At 33.1% G+C, this 20,047-nt stretch overlaps 3 protein-coding genes across 3 annotated transcripts; all 3 read right to left on the reverse strand.

Moving 5' to 3' along the window:
* Positions 1-1,933: 1,933 nt before the first annotated feature.
* LOC114373682 (fasciclin-like arabinogalactan protein 12) lies at positions 1,934-3,272 on the reverse strand. Its single transcript, XM_028331197.1, has one exon. The coding sequence runs from the start codon at positions 2,981-2,983 to the stop codon at positions 2,105-2,107; it is 879 nt and encodes a 292-aa protein (XP_028186998.1). The 5' UTR covers positions 2,984-3,272; the 3' UTR covers positions 1,934-2,104.
* Positions 3,273-7,210: 3,938 nt separating this feature from the next.
* Positions 7,211-8,836, reverse strand: LOC114373683 (fasciclin-like arabinogalactan protein 12). Its single transcript, XM_028331198.1, has one exon. It carries the CDS (start codon positions 8,335-8,337, stop codon positions 7,465-7,467), a length of 873 nt encoding a protein of 290 aa, XP_028186999.1. The 5' UTR covers positions 8,338-8,836; the 3' UTR covers positions 7,211-7,464.
* Positions 8,837-9,846: 1,010 nt separating this feature from the next.
* Positions 9,847-16,433, reverse strand: LOC114376381 (beta-galactosidase 8-like). Its single transcript, XM_028334477.1, has 19 exons — positions 16,130-16,433; positions 15,933-16,028; positions 15,483-15,595; positions 15,339-15,405; positions 15,166-15,258; positions 14,879-15,022; positions 14,596-14,684; positions 14,352-14,457; positions 14,171-14,258; positions 13,850-13,968; positions 13,218-13,376; positions 12,859-13,058; positions 12,678-12,766; positions 11,698-11,807; positions 11,441-11,554; positions 11,169-11,270; positions 10,713-10,924; positions 10,265-10,601; positions 9,847-10,157 (listed from the first exon to the last, which is right to left on the reverse strand). The coding sequence occupies exons 1-19, from the start codon at positions 16,292-16,294 to the stop codon at positions 10,050-10,052; spliced, it is 2,511 nt and encodes an 836-aa protein (XP_028190278.1). The 5' UTR covers positions 16,295-16,433; the 3' UTR covers positions 9,847-10,049.
* Between the last annotated feature and the right edge of the window lie 3,614 nt (positions 16,434-20,047).

The raw sequence follows: 20,047 nt of genomic DNA on the forward strand, positions 1-20,047 counted from the left end.
CAAGAGATGTTTCCATTGATGCTGCCCATTTCATGTAGGATTTAGCAGCAGGACCATAGGCCGCATAAATGTCCCGATACTCATTTTCAATCTGGCATTGGAAAGTACATAATATTTTCACATTTAAAAAGTAGGCAGTAGGCCATTGGAAATTCAGAACTGGCAGTCTATATTATATGCTTTGATATCTAGATGACATAATTTCTCATAAAAGAAAATTTGAAATGTATTTAATGAAATTTAAGAAAAACCTGACACAAAATTATAGGTCCTCCCTGTGATGCATAGAGGTTCTCTTGCTTGATCATATCCATAATCTTAGCAGTAAACTGCTTCATTTCTGTCTGAAGACTACTCAATTTCACATGATAGAAGGAAGCAGGTGGAGCAAGATGAGAGACATGGAGAAAGGAAAGGAATAATTACCTTAAATGGTTTGTTATCAGTTCGGAACTGAATTCCCGGAATAAAATGTAGCCAAAGAGGGAAACCATTGTTAAGGAAAGTTAAAGACCATGATCAGATATGAACTTCCTTGTAATAAGATACATAAAAATAAGATCCAAATTTACCCGTAGTTCCATTCAGCACATGCGTATGGACCAATCCAGAGATGGACATATAGACCAGTTGCTGCTACTGCCTTCACAAATTTGACCAAATCACCCCTACCTTCAAAATTATACTGCCAAACCAAAGTACATAATCCCCAACTTTATAAATTGTTTCCAATTTATGACTTCTGATTGAAATCAAGAAATACTCCTCCCAATTTGATGCTTTTAAAACATAGACGAAATTACGGATTAAACTAAAATTGTGAATTTTTAAAAATAGAAAAATCAATTATCTCTATTTCATTTTAAAATAAAGGAACAAACATTTTAGATTAAACTAAATAAGAGAAACAAAATTGTATTTAAGTCTTTTTTATTTCTGCCATAAAAAGTTAACATGTGTAATAGATTGAATGGTTAGTAGGATAATACTAGAATTTGATAGCTTATATTCTTTAATAATATTAAAATTTATTAACAGTGTAACAATATTTTTTTTGGGTTAGAGAATGGAGTAATATAACATAATATTTATATATATCATATCAAAGAAAACTCAAAACTTAGTGGGAGCAGCTGTCCCCACGCCCTTAGCCATATATCCGATCCAGATTACAACCAAGGTTTTAAAACATGATTTTAGGCTGTGATTTGGACTGTAACATCAAAATTTTTTAGTTGTCCACAATCGTAATTGGGATCGCATCAGTCACATTTGTTCGCAAGACAAAACCGTAACGCGATCGGGACTGATAATTAAAACCTTGATGATAACTAACTAGAGATTAATGGTAAAGTAAGCAAGATTGAACTTATATGCATTGACCATCAGACCATCCTACTGAAATTTCTAAGTGGCATCAATTGTAAATTTAAGTATATGCAACCATAACAGAATCATTCATTGTTTCATTTATTGGCAAATAGTCTAGCACCTCCAGAAGTGCATAAGCTCTGTTGCCAAGTTTGAGTTTAGTTTTCCGCAATTAGTACAATAAAACAGTGAGCTAGAGGAGGTTTGTTTAGCTTGCAAAAGTATGCCCCAGAAAAGAAGTTCCAATGTCCTAAGGATTATTTTTTTCCACAGGTATCCTTAATGATAAACACCTGTCATCTTTCTCTTTAACTTTACTATTTTCTTCTCTTTTTTTTTTCATTACGTTACTTGTCACAATTATTATTTATTTTCTCTTTTCTTTTAATCTCAATCCTATTTTTATCCTAATTCTTTCTATCTATCTCTTATTTCTACCTCAATCTACCCAGAATAAAATCGAAGCTTTATCACTCCTCATAGAGACATGTGCATGTGCTGTCAAAAAGTGCAAAAGTATGATTTTCAAAAACTAAAAAAAAACAATTAAATTAAACAAAAATAGAGGAATGAAAGATGGCTAATACATAATCATTGACCCAAAATGGCATACACAATATTTCAGACTGGGAAATTCGGTGATATACACATGCTAGCAGGGACAGTGACATTTGAATCCAAATCACACAAAACCAAACAAAAACACCGGACCCTTTCTGTCATAAACTTTATCTCATATCATGGATCCAACCATCAGAACAAACCCGACAACGAAAGACATCCGCGTTACATGTACGCTGTTGAAATTCATGGAACCAGCAGAAGCGTCCACTGGAACAGCACCATCATCATCACTATTTTTGTTACTATCACCACTTTCATCTGCAGATGACTTCGTTTTAGGTGATTCTCCTTTCGACGGTGAAGGTGCCGGAGCCTTAGGCTTAGGAAGAACCACGTCAAGTGGCACAAGCACCTTGTCCACCTCATAAACGGCAAGCTTGTTGTCCGTGTACACGGTTCCGGTAATGGTGGCATTGACGGCACCGGTGGTCATGCTCACTTGGCTGCCACCATAAGTGGTGACATTAAGTTGCAGCCTTTTAGAGTCATCACCGGCTTGGGTCTGAACGGGGTTGGTGAGAGTGTCGAAGTTGGAGATTGAGAGGAAGGAAGAAAGAGTGTGAAATTGTAAAAGTTCAACCTTTTGCCTGTCGTTGAGTGAGTTGAGGAATCCTGCTTTTAGCTTTGAGAAGGCAGAATCAGGTGGGGAGAAAATGGTCAATCCCCCAGAACCTGACGTGAGGAGTTGAGAGTTGAGTTGGTTGATCAACTGGGTCGTCTTCAGAAGCCGAATCAGAACAGAAAATCTCTTGGCCTTACTCAGGATTTGAGCAATGTCAATGGTGGGAGCTTTTGAAGTGGCGGGTGTAGGGGCACCAATGGGAGACACTGGTACCAATGGAACAGTATTCATTCCCTGTGGAGATGCCAAGGGTGATTGTGGCAATTTTGGTATTGTTGGAGATGCTGCTGGTGAGTGTTGGGCTGATGTGGTGATCATCACAAGTACAAGTGAGGCACAGAAGATGAGAGAATGTTGCATCATCATTTTTGTGTTATAGAAATGGAATGTTATAATGATTTTTTTTTGCACACTTGAGACTCCAATATGCTATTTCTGTGGTTTGTTTTAATGTGAGGAAAATGGAAGAAGTGGCTACCTTTTTATACTGAGGCAGGGAAAGAATGATGTGTATAAGGTCAGTGTTAGGAACTTATAAGATTAAGCTTTGCTCCAAAAACAATTTTTAGTTACCTATCATGGAAAGTTGGTGCATCAATCAGGATTGGTGATGAGACATCTAGGAGTACTGAGTTGGCACAGAGAAGAGGCAGAAACGAAGTTTTGGCTGGTGTATTAAGATGTGAACACATGCAACTAATTTGCTTTCATGTCACCACGCACGAGTTATCATCTTACGTCAATTAGATGCATGGATCTATCGGAATCTAACTCGAAAGGCATAGGGTAACTCTGTATATTGGTTGTGTATTCACATCAATAAAAATGACATGGCCAAATAGATAATCTCTGTCTCCCTTAAAAGGCATGGTGTGTTATACTTAATAGTTAATAGATAACTATATCCCTTAAATTTGTGGTAAGAGTTTTAATTTGATTGAGGTCTACGTGTATAAAAAAATATTTGTTAAGAGAAGTTAGACTCTTAAATAGATCTCTGTATTTGGAGAGATTAGACTCAGACTTCAAGCTGGGAGATACCCTGTTTCACCCGAAATATAAAAAAAAAATTGTCACAAAAATTCTTATGTTTTGCTATAATATTTTAATTTTACTTCTTTTGTCTGGTAGGTTAAATTTGAAGCATTTTAGAGAAGAAAATATGTTGGGATTGCAAATTCAGTTCTAAAAAAAATGCTGCATTCAAAAACAGAATATTAATTGCTACCTTAATTATCAACGTGTAATTAGTGGAACTATTGCAATGCAACTGAAGTATAGATAAATAAGAACTCGCTTGATCATGGGATCCACTACTCCACAATACAAATAAACTTTGTATCACCTTATTTTTCATAAAATAAATTAAAAATGATTTTTATTTAAAAATAAATAGAGTTTTAGAAAAATAATGAAATTTTTATAATTAAATAAATAAGGAGAAATAAATTTAATAAAATAATGATTTGAAGGAAAATAAAAAAGATATTTTATTTATTCATTTGATAGAAAATAAAATAGTTTATTTTTATAAATTAAAAAAAATAAAAAAAAAGAGTAAATAAAAGGTCCGGTACCCTAGCTATAAATAGAGACGTAACATGTCACTCTTTACCTCTACGATACATCTTTGCGCTCTCTCTTCCTCTCAAATCGGTTTTCCCTTCTTTCTTCTCCAAAAATTCTCTTTTTTCCGCAGACACTCAAACCTATATCAGTAAAACGACGATTCCTGACTCGTTAACTATTGGATCGTCGTCAAATTTGAAATCATGGTTCAGAACTTATTTTTGCATAACCTACCATTGGGATTTTTGAGATAATGTATGTGGTGGAAAAAATATCCCTCGTACCGAGCTTTCTCTTTTCTCGTAGACACTCAAAACATGTCCCAATAAAATTACAATCTCAGACTCTTCAACTGTTGGATCGTCGTGAAATTTGGACACCACCTTAGGAACCCATTTTCAAACATTATCACCGTTGGGATTTTTGAAATAATGTTTTTGTAGAGTGAAATTAGTCTCGTATGTTGACAGTAAAATGGAGGTTACAATCTCTTTCCCATCTCTCTAACGCTTAGAAATTCTAACAGAGCAACCAGAGAAAAAACTTGAGAAATCTTAGGGAACTGCTAGAGACACCGCTATCAGTACTAGACTATACACGTGAGCCCGCTTAGAGGTAAGGGATGAGTTTATCGTAATTAGGGTTAGAATAAACATGTGTACGAATCCTTAGGGGATCAAATTGAGATTTATTTTGGGATGTTTATTGAATTATAATTTTTCCTTTATGATTGTAAATATGATATTGTTGTGTTTGACGGACCAATTAATGTCCTGATACGAATTAGTTGATAAAATTGAGTGCTCTTGGTGTTTTCATGTTTTTAACCTAAGATTTTGATTCATTGATTTTATATGATTGTGTGAAATTATTTGAGGGGTTTTACTCCTCATGTTGTGAGAAGTATTTTTGTATAAATTGTTTGTACTTTGGATAAGATTTGCTAGATTGACATGATAAATTGTTATATTAAGATTATGAAATTGTGATTAAAATTGTGCCTAAGTGATAAATTGAATGTGATAAATTGTGAGATAACATGTTGTTTTGAGATCATAACATTGTTATTGGGATTGAGTGCAAAGTTGAACATGTGTTGATTTGTGAGATACACATAAACATGTGATGGTGGATTGTGACATTGTAATATGTTAAAATTATGGACATAAAATTTAGTTGTGAATAAATGTGTGTTTAACACTTTATGTGACAATACTTGTTTGTGAGCTATGAATTTACAATAACCCGACTGGTGTTTACCTTGAGAAAACTGTTTATGCGCAATGTTAAAGGGAAAGTGTAGGATTCCTAGTTAGGAACCTAAAATGTTAAATTGTAGCGCAATGTGTTAAACGTGTTTGAAACACGAGTGTGAGTTCGTGTGTATTATATATTTCATAAACAGTGTCTGCATGCAAAAATTATTTTAGGGGTTGGATATGAATCAGGAAGGTGAGGCCCTAACGGATTCTTCGGAGTCTAGACCTTGGGGGTAAAGACACTCTCGGTTTGAGTGCTCCTTTAAGCTTATGTTGATCTTATATGGTTGGAGCATTCTCTCAAAACAGAGTGACCTTGACTGGTCACCTTATGATTTTACTTAGTGAGAGTGACCTGGCATACCCATTGTGTGGTATGTCTTGTTATGTACTCCTAAGCGTCCCAGTGTGGTTTTTCACTAACATGGTACCACATTGCATATAGGTTTGAGTCTTAGTATAATTGTTGCATAACGCTTGCTAATTGTCTATTATGAAATTGTTGAGTGTTATTACGTTTTGACTCGAGTGTGTGATTCATATGTAATGTGATTGGTGATTGAAAAATGAATTTTAAATGATGAGTATTATTACGTCTTGAAAAATGAATTGTATTAAGTTGAACTATGTTATAAATACTTCTATAATTTATTTTGATTACGTCTTTGTTTATTTCTTTTTTTAGAAATGTGATAAGTCACGTCCTATGTGCTATTTGTGTTTGGATCTTGTGATGATCTTGAACCTTGTGTTCATGGGAGCAGATAACTAGGTGGATGACTTTAAAGAACCTCGTACTAGAGAACGCTAAGACACAATGCTCTGATAGGATGTGACATTGGGGTGAATTTTTATTTTAATTGGATGGTGTTATTTTATTTTACCTTACTGATTTAATAAAATTTCTCTTGTAAACTTTGACGGCCTTGTTCTGAGTCGGATATGTCTTTAATAAGTTTTATTTGATAATAGTGAAATGAATGTGAACCTTTTACCTACGTGAATTTTTTTACCTTTATTTTTATATATTTTATTTATTTATATGTATATCGGGATAGAGGGTGTTACAAACTTCACCTTCCAACTATTGACGTAAAGTTTAAGTTGTTAATTTTTTTGGCAAATGTTAGCGAGTGCTCTTAGCACGTTGATTAAGGAAATAAAAGGAGAAAATATTTTATTGGGATGTGTGAAAATGTACTCCCTATAATTTTTAAATGTACTCCAATATGATTTTCGGTGAAAAAAATTCTTTTAATTTCTGAACTGGTATCCTTAGGACATTGATTAGCAAGATTCTATTTTTTTTTTAAAAATGACTACATGCACGTTCCCTTATAAAGAAACAAAATTAGATAAGGTAGGCATCCTATATCATATACATCAAAACCATTTCCTTTGTCATATGAGCTGTTAACTCTATGCTTAACAAATCATATTTTGGTGCAAATCTAGTTAGCCTGTATATAGCTTTTATTATTTAGCTACTTTAAACAATGGCTAATGACTGACAAGAGCTTAAATGTAAAGTTTAGTCAGAAGAGAGAAAATCAATCTCCTTTCGAAAAGTGGACTGTTCTTGTCTAACAATCCAACCATTATTTGCATACATTAGGCAAATCTTTTTCCACCTCCTTTATCAAACTTCACAACTAGTTATTGTCTTATTCGAACCTTATATAAATAAAGAAATATTTAAGTATGACCTGCAGTATGCATAACAAAATGGAGGTTCAAATTAGTAAAGACGGGCCATATTAATTTCTTCTTCGAAAGACATAAAGCTTGCAAAAATTATTGACGAAACCATAAGTCATAACACTTCAATTTATAAAGGAATGCACAACAATCAGTCAAATACAAGATTCCCCCAACCCAGTCTGATAAATTCACCACTACAGTATTCACTCCTTTCTCTCAATCACATTACACATAACAACACATCTTGAACATGAACAATATGGTAACTTAACTACTGGCTTGAACGTTGGTAAATTCATCAAAACTTATTTTGGTTTACTATGAAAATGCAATCAGGAGAACCAGTCCAAAAACAAGGGACACCCACATTCCGTACACACTGATCTTCTCGATGCCAGAGTTCTGTTCAGTGGGATTAACCTGCGATGCATCTGAAGATGATGACTCATCCTTATCAGCTTTAGGTGCCTTTGCCGCATCACTTGAAGGTTCTGGAGCCAAAGAGGGTGCTTTTGCAGGTGCCTTAGCAACAGCAAAGAAGTCCATAGGAAGAAGCACCTTACCCACCTTATATATAGCAAGATGTTTATCGGTATATATAATGCCAGTGATGGTGGTGTTAACCTCACCCGTCGAGATGTTCACACTCCCTCCGTAACTTATCACATTCAGTTCCACCTTTCCAGGTTTAGCCCCTGCAAGTGTTCTCACAGGGTTCGTCAGAGTGTCAAAGTTGGAGCTAGAGACATAGTCTGAAAGAACGTGGAATTGCAAGAGTTCTAGCTTTTGGCCATCAGAGAGAGAGTTGAGGAAGCCTACTTTGAGTTCTGAGAAAGCACTGTCATCGGGTGAAAGAATTGTTATGCCGCCTGATTTAGTAGTTAGAAGCTGAGCATTGAGTTGGTTGATCAATTGGGTGGTTTTCATGAGGCGGATTAGGATGTTGAATGACTTTGCCTTCCTCAGGATTCCAACAATGTCAACAGCTGCAGTGTCCGGGGTGGCATCACTTGGTGATTGTGGCAATGAGGGAACCAATGGTTGTTGAGGAGCCGCAGCTGGTGGGGTAGGGGTAGGTTGGGGTGGTTTGAGAGGGGCGGCCGCTGGTGATAATTGGGCTAAAGTGGTGGTGGAATACAAAAGTGAAACTAGAAGTGCTAGTGAAAATGACAAGAGAGATATCATCTTCATGATTTTGGTTTTGTTAAATGAAGGTTTAGATTATTTGGGAAAGGATTTGAAATGATAGAATTTGTATTGGGAATGAGCACTTGATGCATTGATGATATGGTGGACATGGCTTTTATAGAGCAAGTGTGGGAATGGGAGACAATGATAGGCAGGTGAAAGGCTTTGTTTCAAAACCTTAGATTGTGATTTGTGAGCATACACACAGTTGCTCGCTGGCAAGGATATTGAGGTGTTGCATCAACAATGATATACGGATGTAAGCACAGAGCAATGGCGATTTTATGATTGAAGGCCACCAATCTCCAATCGTAATCAATTTGTGAATTGTACAGATTTGTGCTGAAACCATTGTAATCAAACAGTACGAATGTTGATCAAACAACATATAAACAACGTTAGGCAGTATCCATGTCTCTCTATCTGTCTATATCATCAATTCATCATGGGCAAACAAGCTTTATTAGGTATAAGAGAAGTTGTCTTTTTCCTATCACTTAAATATGTTTTTAATCCTTAATAAATATTCGATTTTGCCTTTATTCTCTACTAAATTTTTGTTTTGCTACCTGTCTCCAATAAAACAACAATTTTGTAGATTTTTTGTTCCATGATAAATATTTCTCATTTGTTATTAATACAAACTAAAACAAAATTTGTTAATTTATTAGAAAACAAACACAATTTTCTAATTTATCATGAATTAAAATAAAATATCAAAGATAAAAAATAAAAGTGTTATTTTATTAGAAATTCAACTCAACAAAAATTTATTAGGAAACAAACACAAAAATCAAATATTTATCATAGATCAAAAATATATTTAAGCCTATTATATATATACACACCCATAAACATACAATCGGTCTGATAGGTTTTGGAAATTACACTCCTAAAACTATACATTTATGGATAATGACATAATAATTCGCTTGCAATTCACAGAAAAGGTCATATATACTTGGTGGGCAAGGATGACTAGATGATCGGTTTATCAATATCAAAGAGTTGCAATTATCCAGATTTGGGAGAAACCTTATCTCTGTGTGGACTGTATGTAACTGATAGGACTTTGGACTGGGAATTTCATAATGGCCTCGTTCTTATACAGTGGTTTGCTACCTACGAAGAACTAAGTGAGTACTGATATCATCAATAATTATGAAAATTTGAAAGTTTTCTGAACGAATTACTGAAATACCAGTATTTTGGTTTCTAGCTTAGTATGTCCAGACAAATAATGGCCTAATATGTTGCCCCACTATTTCGTAAATGAAATAGTGATTACATGTACTACAGATATTTTGAATTTTATTTTGGGGATCTTAGAATTTTATTTTACATGTACTACAGGGCGAAACTTTTCATTACAAGTTAATTAGTTAATCCAACTTTTCTTATCAGAAATAGCCCAATTGTTCATTTCTCATCTTTGTCACGCTGATGTATGAACAATTTCTTGTATAATGAGTTAGAAACCTTTGTTTTAAGTAAAAGTACTACTATCACGCATAATGCATAAGTGAGACTTTCCTCTTTTATAAAGTAAAATTACACTATTTTGTTTGAAATTTTTTTTACTGGTTTACTACCAGAATACCATTTTACTTTGGCTAATGAGGAATCATCTTCAACAATAAGTCTAAAAGACTTCCGAGAGTGAAGAGTGTTATTCAGCCAAGTCCAAGCTAGTGGGAACGCTTGAAGCGACATGTCTATGCACAAGAAGCTTCAACAGCTAAACTCTTTGCTACTCCTTTACATGGATCTCCGAATGTATTAACTGATAGTTCAATTCTACAACTGCTTGATCCAATGCAAGCCTGTTAATAATTTCACAGTTGAGTCAGTATAATCCGATGAAATAAAGTCAAATTAGCTACACAAAAAACATATGAACTTCTTATCTAAAAAGAAAGCTGGATAACACCTTCTGCACAATGGATAGAGCCTTATTGCTGCTGCAGAGTCCATGCTTGAAGTTCCCGCAAGTCCCAAGAGGCGTTCCAAAACTTGCAAATTTAATGGATGAGACCACCTGATTAGGATAAGGGCACTCCAGTGAAACTACAGGAACTACTTTTCTTCCTGATTCTGTATTTGAATTCCACGAGTCTACAGGTGGAGGGTGAGATTCAGATACATGTGAACACACGCTTCCTATTTGTTTTGTGGCAAAAGAGATTTGCTTAGGGTTGCCTCCACTTTCCTCAAACAATACAAGTGTGTTTCTATCTGGTCGTAACCATGATCGAGGTACATGGTATCTGCAGGATTAGTTACTCAAATAAGTATCTAACAAGATTGTGTTTAGTTTCTTTAAACAATTCAGAGTTACTTGAAGTTTCAACTTCTCATGCAGAATATCTAACACTTACAATGTCTGTGATGGTTTTCCACAGTTCTTGAGACATTTGGATGCATCATAGGCTCCTCTATAATTGCATGAATCAGTACAACCACCTTTTGGAGAGGCATATGTAGGCCAGTATCGCCCAATGCTCTGTCCATTCACCCAAGCCTCACCTTTTCCCATCCCCGTGAAGTCAATTGCAACTGGGTTGTTACCGGAGGGTGCAACGAAGTTTGTCTAATACAACATGTATTACCATTAGTTAGACGAAAAATCATTTGTCCTATAGTAGCATTCCATTAGTTTTCTTTAAAGTATGTGATTGTGCAGATATCTGATGCAAACACAGCTGAGTAAACACAACATACAATCCATGAACCAAGGGAAACAAATAAGTGCAAAGAGACTTTGTCTGCTTATGCATTTAAAACAATAAGAGGATAATTAATTTTAGTAAATGCTATATTCTTATAAAGATTACCTTGTACCAAGTCAACGGTTGATTTGTAGGTAAGGTAGATTGTGAATTCCACTGTCCAGAACAGCCACTAGATAGACCTAAATCTTCATTTTTAAGGCCAACCTGAATTTACAAAAATACACAGTGTATTCTAGCTATGACTTCAATAAAAAAAGGAAAAATGAAATCCAATTTAAAGTATTTCAGTTGGCAGTTGTATCTGTTCAGTTGATGGAGTCAACAAAACTCAAACGAGAAAGAAAATAACTGGATTTAGTTAGGCTGAGACTAACCTGATATGTCCACTGCTTGGAGGAGAGATCAACATTGCTGCCATTCTTCAAACATTTCAATATCACAGGGCCAGTGATCCCCGCACCCCATGTGTCAAAAAAAGCTCCATAGTTCTGATGCGCATAAGATTTGCGTTAGTTGATGTAGTAATGAGAACTTTGATGATAAAGGGAAATGATATGAGGAGGGATTAACAAGACAATGCAGATTCCTTCATTCTAAATTCTTATCTACATTATAAAAAGAAAAGACGAACCTGAAGTCCCACAGTTAAACTCAGGAGATCAATTGTGTTCTTCCCAGAAACTAGTGTGATGGGGATGTCTACTTCGACATTAGCTTTCTCATGGTTGCCGGTTCCACTCCCTGAAAAAGTTCTCCATTAAAATATAGAAAGAACTGATTGATCTTACTCTATTTCTAGTCGACCTTGAATTTATTTCACTACATCCTTAAAGGGATTAAATTTGGGGATAATGTTACTCATACATCAATTTTATACTATAAATTTTATAATTTAAGAAAGAGAAAGAAAGAGAAGGGAAATAAGTGTTGGATAACATGGGTGATAAGATAAAGAGAGATAAAAAAATTTGTAAAGGATGTTGTAAAAATTTGTTGTATGTGTATCATAACTCTAAATTTTGTTTGCCAAGGAATGCATAAAATCAACATTATGTTAATAGTTTCTCTTCTATACATTTAATGAATCTAGTATTTGGCAAGATATTTTAGAGTGTTCCAGATAAGACTAGTGAACACTGAAACACTAAGTTTTATGCTTAATTTGACTGGTTTCATCTAGACAGTATACATTTAAATGTTTACAAATGCAAACTTGCGTGACAAAGTTTTGGATCTGCAGCCTACACAGTATTATGTTTTCAGGATACCGATAATCATCTGTTGCCACTGGCCACACATAGCAGGAAGATAGAGACACCATACACATTTTTTATTTCTCTTTTGACGACTACATTCACAGTTGGTTAAAGGGGCAAATCCTTCTTGGATATGGCCTGGCCTAGACATAGTCTGACCTCATTTTGCAGCATTTTCTAATAAAGCAGCTTTGAGCTTAAGAGGGGTGGGGACGTGGGGTGGTGCAAGAGACACACTTCTTCGACAGGCCTTAAAATACTGCCAAGGAATTTAAACAAGAATGTATAGGGGCATCCATTATATTTAACTCACAAGCAGACATATCATCATGTCATTGCTTTAAATTTCACTTACCTGCAAGCTTCCCATTTATGAAAGCATGAAGAGCATGCCCAAGGGATTTAATATGAAGGAAAGTTTGAGCACCAGCATCAAGATCAATGCTGCAGAAAAAAAATCATGAGAAGTGTTACCCTGGGGCAGAGAATTGCAAGTCAGAAGAAAGCCTTCTCATCGTAGAAGGTATACTATATACCTTAATGAGTACCACAAGTAATCACTTCTATCAGCAGTTGTATTTATTTGCTCCAGCAATCCAAATGTTGAGAATGAATCAGCCTTTGAAATACCGATAGGTTCACTAATCCAACTCCATCTTGAGCCAGAATCATCCAAAGAACCAACATCTTTTAAAGATTCAGTTGTGAAGCTTGAAATCATAGATGCAGAAGTAATCTGTCATATTATAAATAAATAACTATAGGTTATGCTACTTCTTGGACTAGAAAATGAAAGAAAAGATCTAAACTGTAGATAGATTTAATCACATGCATTTTGAAAGTAACTTCATTCAATTGTACTATCTATTTTGATCGGGAAATTGATGAGGCAAACCTTTGCAGTATTAAGTACTACATTCTTGCAGTCTGGTAAGATGCTCACAGACCATGCGGGCAAGTGATATGAATTTCCATTGAAGGTCACTGTTGCATCAGATGTGGCAATGTTAGCAAGGAAGGCAGCACATACAACTCCTGTCTTGTAAACTGCAGCCTGGGTTTGTATAGTAAATGTTAAGAGATGTAATAAAATCATTCATGTTATTGAACTGCTTAAGCCTTTGGGATAATTGGTTCTAAATGTTAAGGAATTTGACACTCATGCTCCTTTAACCATCATTTAAGCTTACAGGAAGGTTCACCAAACAGCATTCAATGTGTGCAGAGAAGAGACTAATCTTCATAAAGCATCTAAAACAAGTAATAATGCGGAAAGAAAAAAAAAAACAGCACCAGCAGACAGCAATATTTTTCCCCAATCATTAAAAAGCAACACAAAATTGGGAAGGAGACAGGAACCATAGAAAACTATGACAAATTGACAAAGATCCAGTGGACCTACGTCCTCCACACTTTTGAAAGTATTTCTTGGGACAGAAACTTAAAAAATTGATAAAATATAGAGACATTTAAGCCACGAAAATAATCCAGAAATTCTGGCCTAAATTTAAAACTACCATTTATTACCTCTATATTTGGTCCAAGAGATGTAATTGTTGGATCAGTAGCTATCAGTGCTTCTTCACAAAGTTTTATGGCCTTATGCACGTCTTTAAGGTGGCCCCACTTAGGCTGTCTAATAAATCCTGCATCATGCAGTTCAGATATTTTTAAATAACATACATAAAATTTTCAGTTGTCATCTACATATAAAATGAGTATATGATGTCAAGTTACACTACTGTTTAATTTTCTTCTTGACTGCATATGGAAGCAAGGCTGACTAGTTTATTTAATTCTACAGAGTCGACAGAAAATATGAAATTTGAAGGTTGAAAGACTTTATACCATACTCATCAATTGGTGCATCATAATCATAACTACTAGCAACAAAAGGTCCCCCAGAAGCCCGGCCAAAATTAGTCCCTCCATGGTACTGTTTTGTAGCAAGCAACCAAAAGTTATGGCATCAGCTCGTTTCCTATCTTCAATAGTTTAAAGCTTTAAACAACATGTAAGGCTGCATTACCATATAGTAATTTTGAAAAGTTCCACCTCGCTGGTAAAAGCGTGCCACAGCAAATGCAAGATCTTCCACTGGTCTGTGAGGCACAGCATCACCAAATGCAAGAAACCTACAGTTTTAAAGAATTCAAAAGGTTACAAGAAAAATAGAAAGTAGAGTTGAATGAGAAAGGAGATGCTATTAATCATATCATATTTTGAGTATGACATTCAAATAACTAATGATTTATACAGAAAAGGACACTAACCATCCGGTATAACCCTCAGTCCATATTTTTGGTTTTGTGTTAGAGTTTGGTTTGAATTGATCGCAGTAAAATCCATTGCACGCGTTAATCTGAGAGTAGTTAACATAACAAATTATGAAATTAACAATGAAGTAGGATAGTTGTAGACAGCAGTATAGTAAGATTGCTATATTCAGGAATCAAGAAGACAGACAACATTGTAAAACATAAACTACATAACACTTGAAGACAGCTAAAACAAATTGTTCAGGATAATTGCACATGGCTAAAAGTAGAAACTTACAATTGGATCAGGAGCATTTTGCTGTTGGCACATTACCCAAGGAACCCCTGTACCAAGAGATGTTGCCATTGATGCTGCCCATTTGATGTAGGATTTAGCAGCAGGACCATAATCCGCTTCAATGTTCCCATACTCATTTTCAATCTGGCATTATAAAGTACACAATATTTTCAGTTTTTCACATTTAAAAAGTAGGCAGTAGGCCATTAGGAATGCTTTCACATCTAGATGACATAATTTCTCACAAAAGAAAAATTGAAATGAATTTAATAAAATTTAAGAGAAACCTGAGACAAAATAATAGGTCCTCCCTGTGATGCATAGAGGTTCTCTTGCTTCATCAAATCCACAATCTTAGCGGTGAACTGCTTCATTTCTGCCTGAAGACAATTCAATTTCACACGATAGAAGGAAGCAGATGGAGCAAGATGAGATATGGAGAAAGGAAAGGAAGAATTACCTCAAATGGTTTGTTATCAGTTCGGAACTGAATTCCCGGAATAAAATGTAGCCAAAGAGGGAAACCACTGTTCAGAAAAGTTAAAGGCCATGATTAGATATGAACATTCTTATAGAAAGATACATAGAAAAGATCAAATTTTACCCGTAGTTCCATTCAGCACATGCGTATGGACCAATCCGGAGATGCACATATAGACCTGCTGCTGCTACTACCTTCACAAATTTGACCAAATCGCCCCTACCTTCAAAGTTATACTGCCAAGCCAGAGTATATAATTCATCATTAATTTGATCAAAACCACAAGACCCCAACTTTATAAATTGTTTCCAATTTATGCCTTCTAATTGACATTGAGAAATACTCCTCCCAATTTCATGCTTTTAAGACTTAACTACACTGTTCAATGATAATTTGTTTTCTTAAGCTGCATACTTTTACTTTTGGTTTTGATTTGGACCCTCTGATATATTTTTTACATGTTTGAAAAATGAACACACACAAATATAAACAATACAATGCAAGAGACAGTGAAGGACAGAAACAAAACAAAAATGGTAAAAGTAACATTAACAGAACTAAACAGAACAGAACCTGGCCTCTAACTGGTTCGTGTAAGTTCCAAAAAACATAAGTCTCAATCACATCAAGTCCTCCATCTTTGGATTTCTGAATGAGGTCTGGCCACATCTGCAAAAACAAACACTACCCCTTTTAACTTCGAAGTTCAAGGACTAAGGTAAAAAAGGATGTACATTACACATACTTAGAAAGAGGGTAATGAAGAGAACCTCTGGAGTGCTACGAGGGTAATGAATAGAACCAGATACCAAGACTCGGCGCTTGCCATCAATGACCAATGCTCTGTGGTCATACGTGACATTTGCTCCAAACGAAGAAGGGGCATAAATGCAGAAGAACCAAAGCAAAACCAACAGAATTTGTGATGTTCTCATTGCCTTTCGGGATTATTAGTAACAAAAAAGCAACAAGAGAATGATAAATGATTCTCTCTTTGTGTTTTGCTTCTTGTATTTAAAGGCACACGTTGTCATAAGGCACTTGTGTTGAAGGGTTGAAGCAAGTGCTGAAAGTGGCTTAAGGATAGAGTTGAAAAGGAATAAATGGGTTTGCAAGTTTAAGACAGACGGATAAAAACAAGTTTGCCCCCAGAATGTTTGGCTAGTTAGGTTCATGTATCAGTTTCTTGTGTCTTTTTGGGACATCACGTTGTTGTTTAGCCACTTAATTAAAAGTGGAAATAAATTACAAGTTGAACTTGAAATTGATAAACATGGAAAATGGTAAGATAGAAGCAATGTATTGGATTTTATTCCATGCATTGAAGGGCACGACACTCATGCAAATTGTATTTAAAGGTTGTTAATGTCATGTTCATCTTTCTCCTATCATAGTATCTTTTTTTATGTTATTGGTAAGAAGTATATGAAAAACTGATTTGATGTAATTCTTCTTTTTTATTCACATTTTTTTATTTAGAAGACTCGACTCTTAAGGAACATTATTTTATTTTCTTTGGCTGCTTCCCAGCTCATTCAGCCGCTGTGTTTGGTTTTAGCATGGGCTCACTCCTGTGTAGATTAATTTTTTTTGTCATAAAATTGATGTTAAATTACTAAATATAATTAATTTAAGATGTGTGTTAACATTAGTTTTAATAATTATTGTTTTTATTAAAATAGGCACTTTTTTTATTAAAAAATTGAGAATTAATTTTTCAATTGTAAATGGAACGAGCACTGAACAAACAAACAGGAGAAGCATTTAGCGTCAACGTCAACCACCGCAATGATGATGCCATGTAGTGAAAGGTGGGGACTGGGAAGTGAATGTGGCCAGTGATGGATACGTGGCACACGGGTCCCACAATCATTGTTTTTACCTTTTGTTTTGCTAATATTCTATAACTACACTTTGAACCGTGTAACGCACGGGTTTTTTCAAATTATATATACTAAGACAAATACCCGCGTTCTTAGCGAGATTATAAATAATTAAAGAAATATTTAAATAATTTATTTATTTAATAGATTAATTTAAAAATATAATTATTGATGATATTTTATATTATTTTCTGTTAAAGGAGATAAAAAAATTACTTATAAATTAAGATATTTTATTTATTAATATATTTATAAGGAAATATTTCAAAATTAAAGATTAATCATTGAATTAAAGTTAATCAACGTGAAGATATAAATAAGTGTTGTGTATAAATTTTATAAGAACAATACAAGAATAAAGTGAAATTGATATAATAAAACAATAAAAAAAATATTTAATGAAAGAAAAATAGTCAATCATAATGGTAAATACACATAAAAATGATGCGAATAAACCGAAAATTTTTCATTTAAACAAAACTTTTGTATTTATTTCCTTTTGTTGGTGACCTATTGTTAAATTTTGTTTTGTTTGATGTCAGAACAGTTTATTCATCTTTCTTCTTAATGAACTTTTTGAGATTGAATAAACTTCATTTGATGATGAAAATGTATCTTTTGATTTCTTGGATGTTTGTGTCTTTGGACTTTGACTTGTGACAGTTTGTTCGTTAGCCTTTTTTCTTAATGAACTTTGTGAGATTTGATAAACTTTTTCATGATGAAGATACATCTTTTAACTTATTAGATGTTTGTAGCTTTGGGCTTTGACTTATAATTAGTTCTTCATCTCACTCATTTTATGATATTTGTTGTGGTAAAATTGACTCCTTTTTTATTAAAAATATTAATTAGTGGACAAAACGATTAATAGTTTGTACAAGAAATAAAAATAAAAATAAATTATAAATATGGTTACCTGTTTAATTTTTTTTTTGGAGAGAATCATGTTAAATGATATTTTTTGGGATAAAAGTCATTGTGATGGTTTAGGTTTGAAATCCTTCCCTCAATTTGTGAGTTTGATTTCAAAATTAAAAGTGTATTTGCAAAAGGTATACAATATTGGGGGTATGTCAGCCTTATTTGCATTTTTGGTGTTTAGAGTTCAGATGTTGTTGTGCATCTCGATCGAACGTTGTGAATGTTGCTACACCGGTGTAGAGACTTTCAATGGTATCTTGAACCTAAAAAAGAATTTAAAAATTGTAATATTTATTTAATTATGTTATAAAAAATAATTCATTATATACAAATATTAAACATTGTTGTTGGATACTTAGATGGTTGTTTGCATTCTCTACAAGTGTATTGATTTTCCTCTTTTGTAACTTTCTTTTGTCATCTCTCACCTGCAATATAATTTCAACCAAACGTATCGTTCATCTCATTGATTGTTGCATGAATTGTAAACACATTATCATATTATTTTATATATGTTAAAAGTAAGAAAAAAAATCAAGTATGATTGAATATTATGAATATGAAGGTCATTGTAGGTTAACATACCTATGATTATGAGTCTAATACCCATTTCATGGACATTATATATTGCAAAGATCTTCTATTTTTTGACATTCTCTTGTCAAGATCAATATTAGCAGAAATTGAAGAAGATTGTTCTTTTATTTGATGTTGCTCCATTTTTTTTCTGCAAAGTAGTTGTTTAGAATAAAATTTATAATTTTTTAATTACGTCAATCAAAGAATTAGAATAAACTAACAATATTTTTTGATGAATGTTACAAAATGTGTATAATAAATAAAATAAAAGAAAGAAATTCCTTTTACCCTATCTTGAACTTTGTAAAATCAGGATTATTTAGGTTAATACAGATCTTTGTACTTGATGTTGAGTTGATTGAATACTCATATGAAAAATAATTATTAAAATATAATTGTTAGTAAATTAAAATTATTAAAGTAAATAAAATATAAAAAATTATTGTAAGCAAAAAGTATGATACAAACTTAATTCAATTAAAATTATTTATTTGTTAAATAAGTTGAATTGAAAACAATACTTAAGACAATAAAGAAACATCTCAAATAAATAAATATCAAATTAAATAAACATGCTAATATAAAAATAATGAGATAGAAAATTATTGATCAATTTCTATTTAAATGTTATATATATATATATATATATATATATATATATATATATGTATTTAAAAATTAATTATAATTTCCATAGTGAAATGACATATAATAATCATTTAATGTAAACATTAAGTAGAATTTAACCATCTATTTATCTAGTTATTCATATTTTTTTTGGCCTAATTATCTATATATATATATATATATATATATATATATATATAAGAAAAGAGTAGTAAGAAAAGAAAGATAGGTTTTTTTAGGCTATGTTTGTCCGCAAAGTAATTTTAATAACTTCATTTCTGAAAATAACCAATTAAAAAGGGATATGTGAAAAATATAATATTTTATATTATATTTTATTATGTAAAGAAATATATATTAATGAATTATACAAAATTATTATTTAAACAAAATTTATAATTAATGATAAAGTAAAGATAATATATATTTACTCTTTTGATATATGATTTTGTTATGTTGTGAGTAACATTGAAGAATGGAGAAGAAAAATAGAAGTGATAAATACAAAAGATGGACATTTTCTTTCCTTCAAATCATCAATTGTATTGAGGTAAGAGCTCAATTTTTATATATTATAAATATATATATATATATATATATATATATATCATTTTATATTTATTTATTTATATAAATAAAAATAATAATTTTTAAATATTTAGTATTATGTTAAAC

The sequence above is a fragment of the Glycine soja genome, chromosome 11 (assembly GCF_004193775.1).
Source record: "Glycine soja cultivar W05 chromosome 11, ASM419377v2, whole genome shotgun sequence".
NCBI classification, from domain to species: domain Eukaryota; kingdom Viridiplantae; phylum Streptophyta; class Magnoliopsida; order Fabales; family Fabaceae; genus Glycine; species Glycine soja.

Bases quoted from the DNA above. Each gene is read 5' to 3' on its own strand.
- LOC114373682 (XM_028331197.1), bottom strand. From the start codon at position 2,983: ATGATGATGCAACATTCTCTCATCTTCTGTGCCTCACTTGTACTTGTG.
- LOC114376381 (XM_028334477.1), bottom strand. From the start codon at position 16,294: ATGAGAACATCACAAATTCTGTTGGTTTTGCTTTGGTTCTTCTGCATT. The intron at 15,259-15,338 runs GTAATTCTTCCT...AATTGTCTTCAG, and splicing joins CTGATAACAAACCATTTGAG to GCAGAAATGAAGCAGTTCAC. The intron at 11,271-11,440 runs GTTAGTCTCAGC...TTGTAAATTCAG, and splicing joins CCAAGCAGTGGACATATCAG to GTTGGCCTTAAAAATGAAGA.
- LOC114373683 (XM_028331198.1), bottom strand. From the start codon at position 8,337: ATGAAGATGATATCTCTCTTGTCATTTTCACTAGCACTTCTAGTTTCA.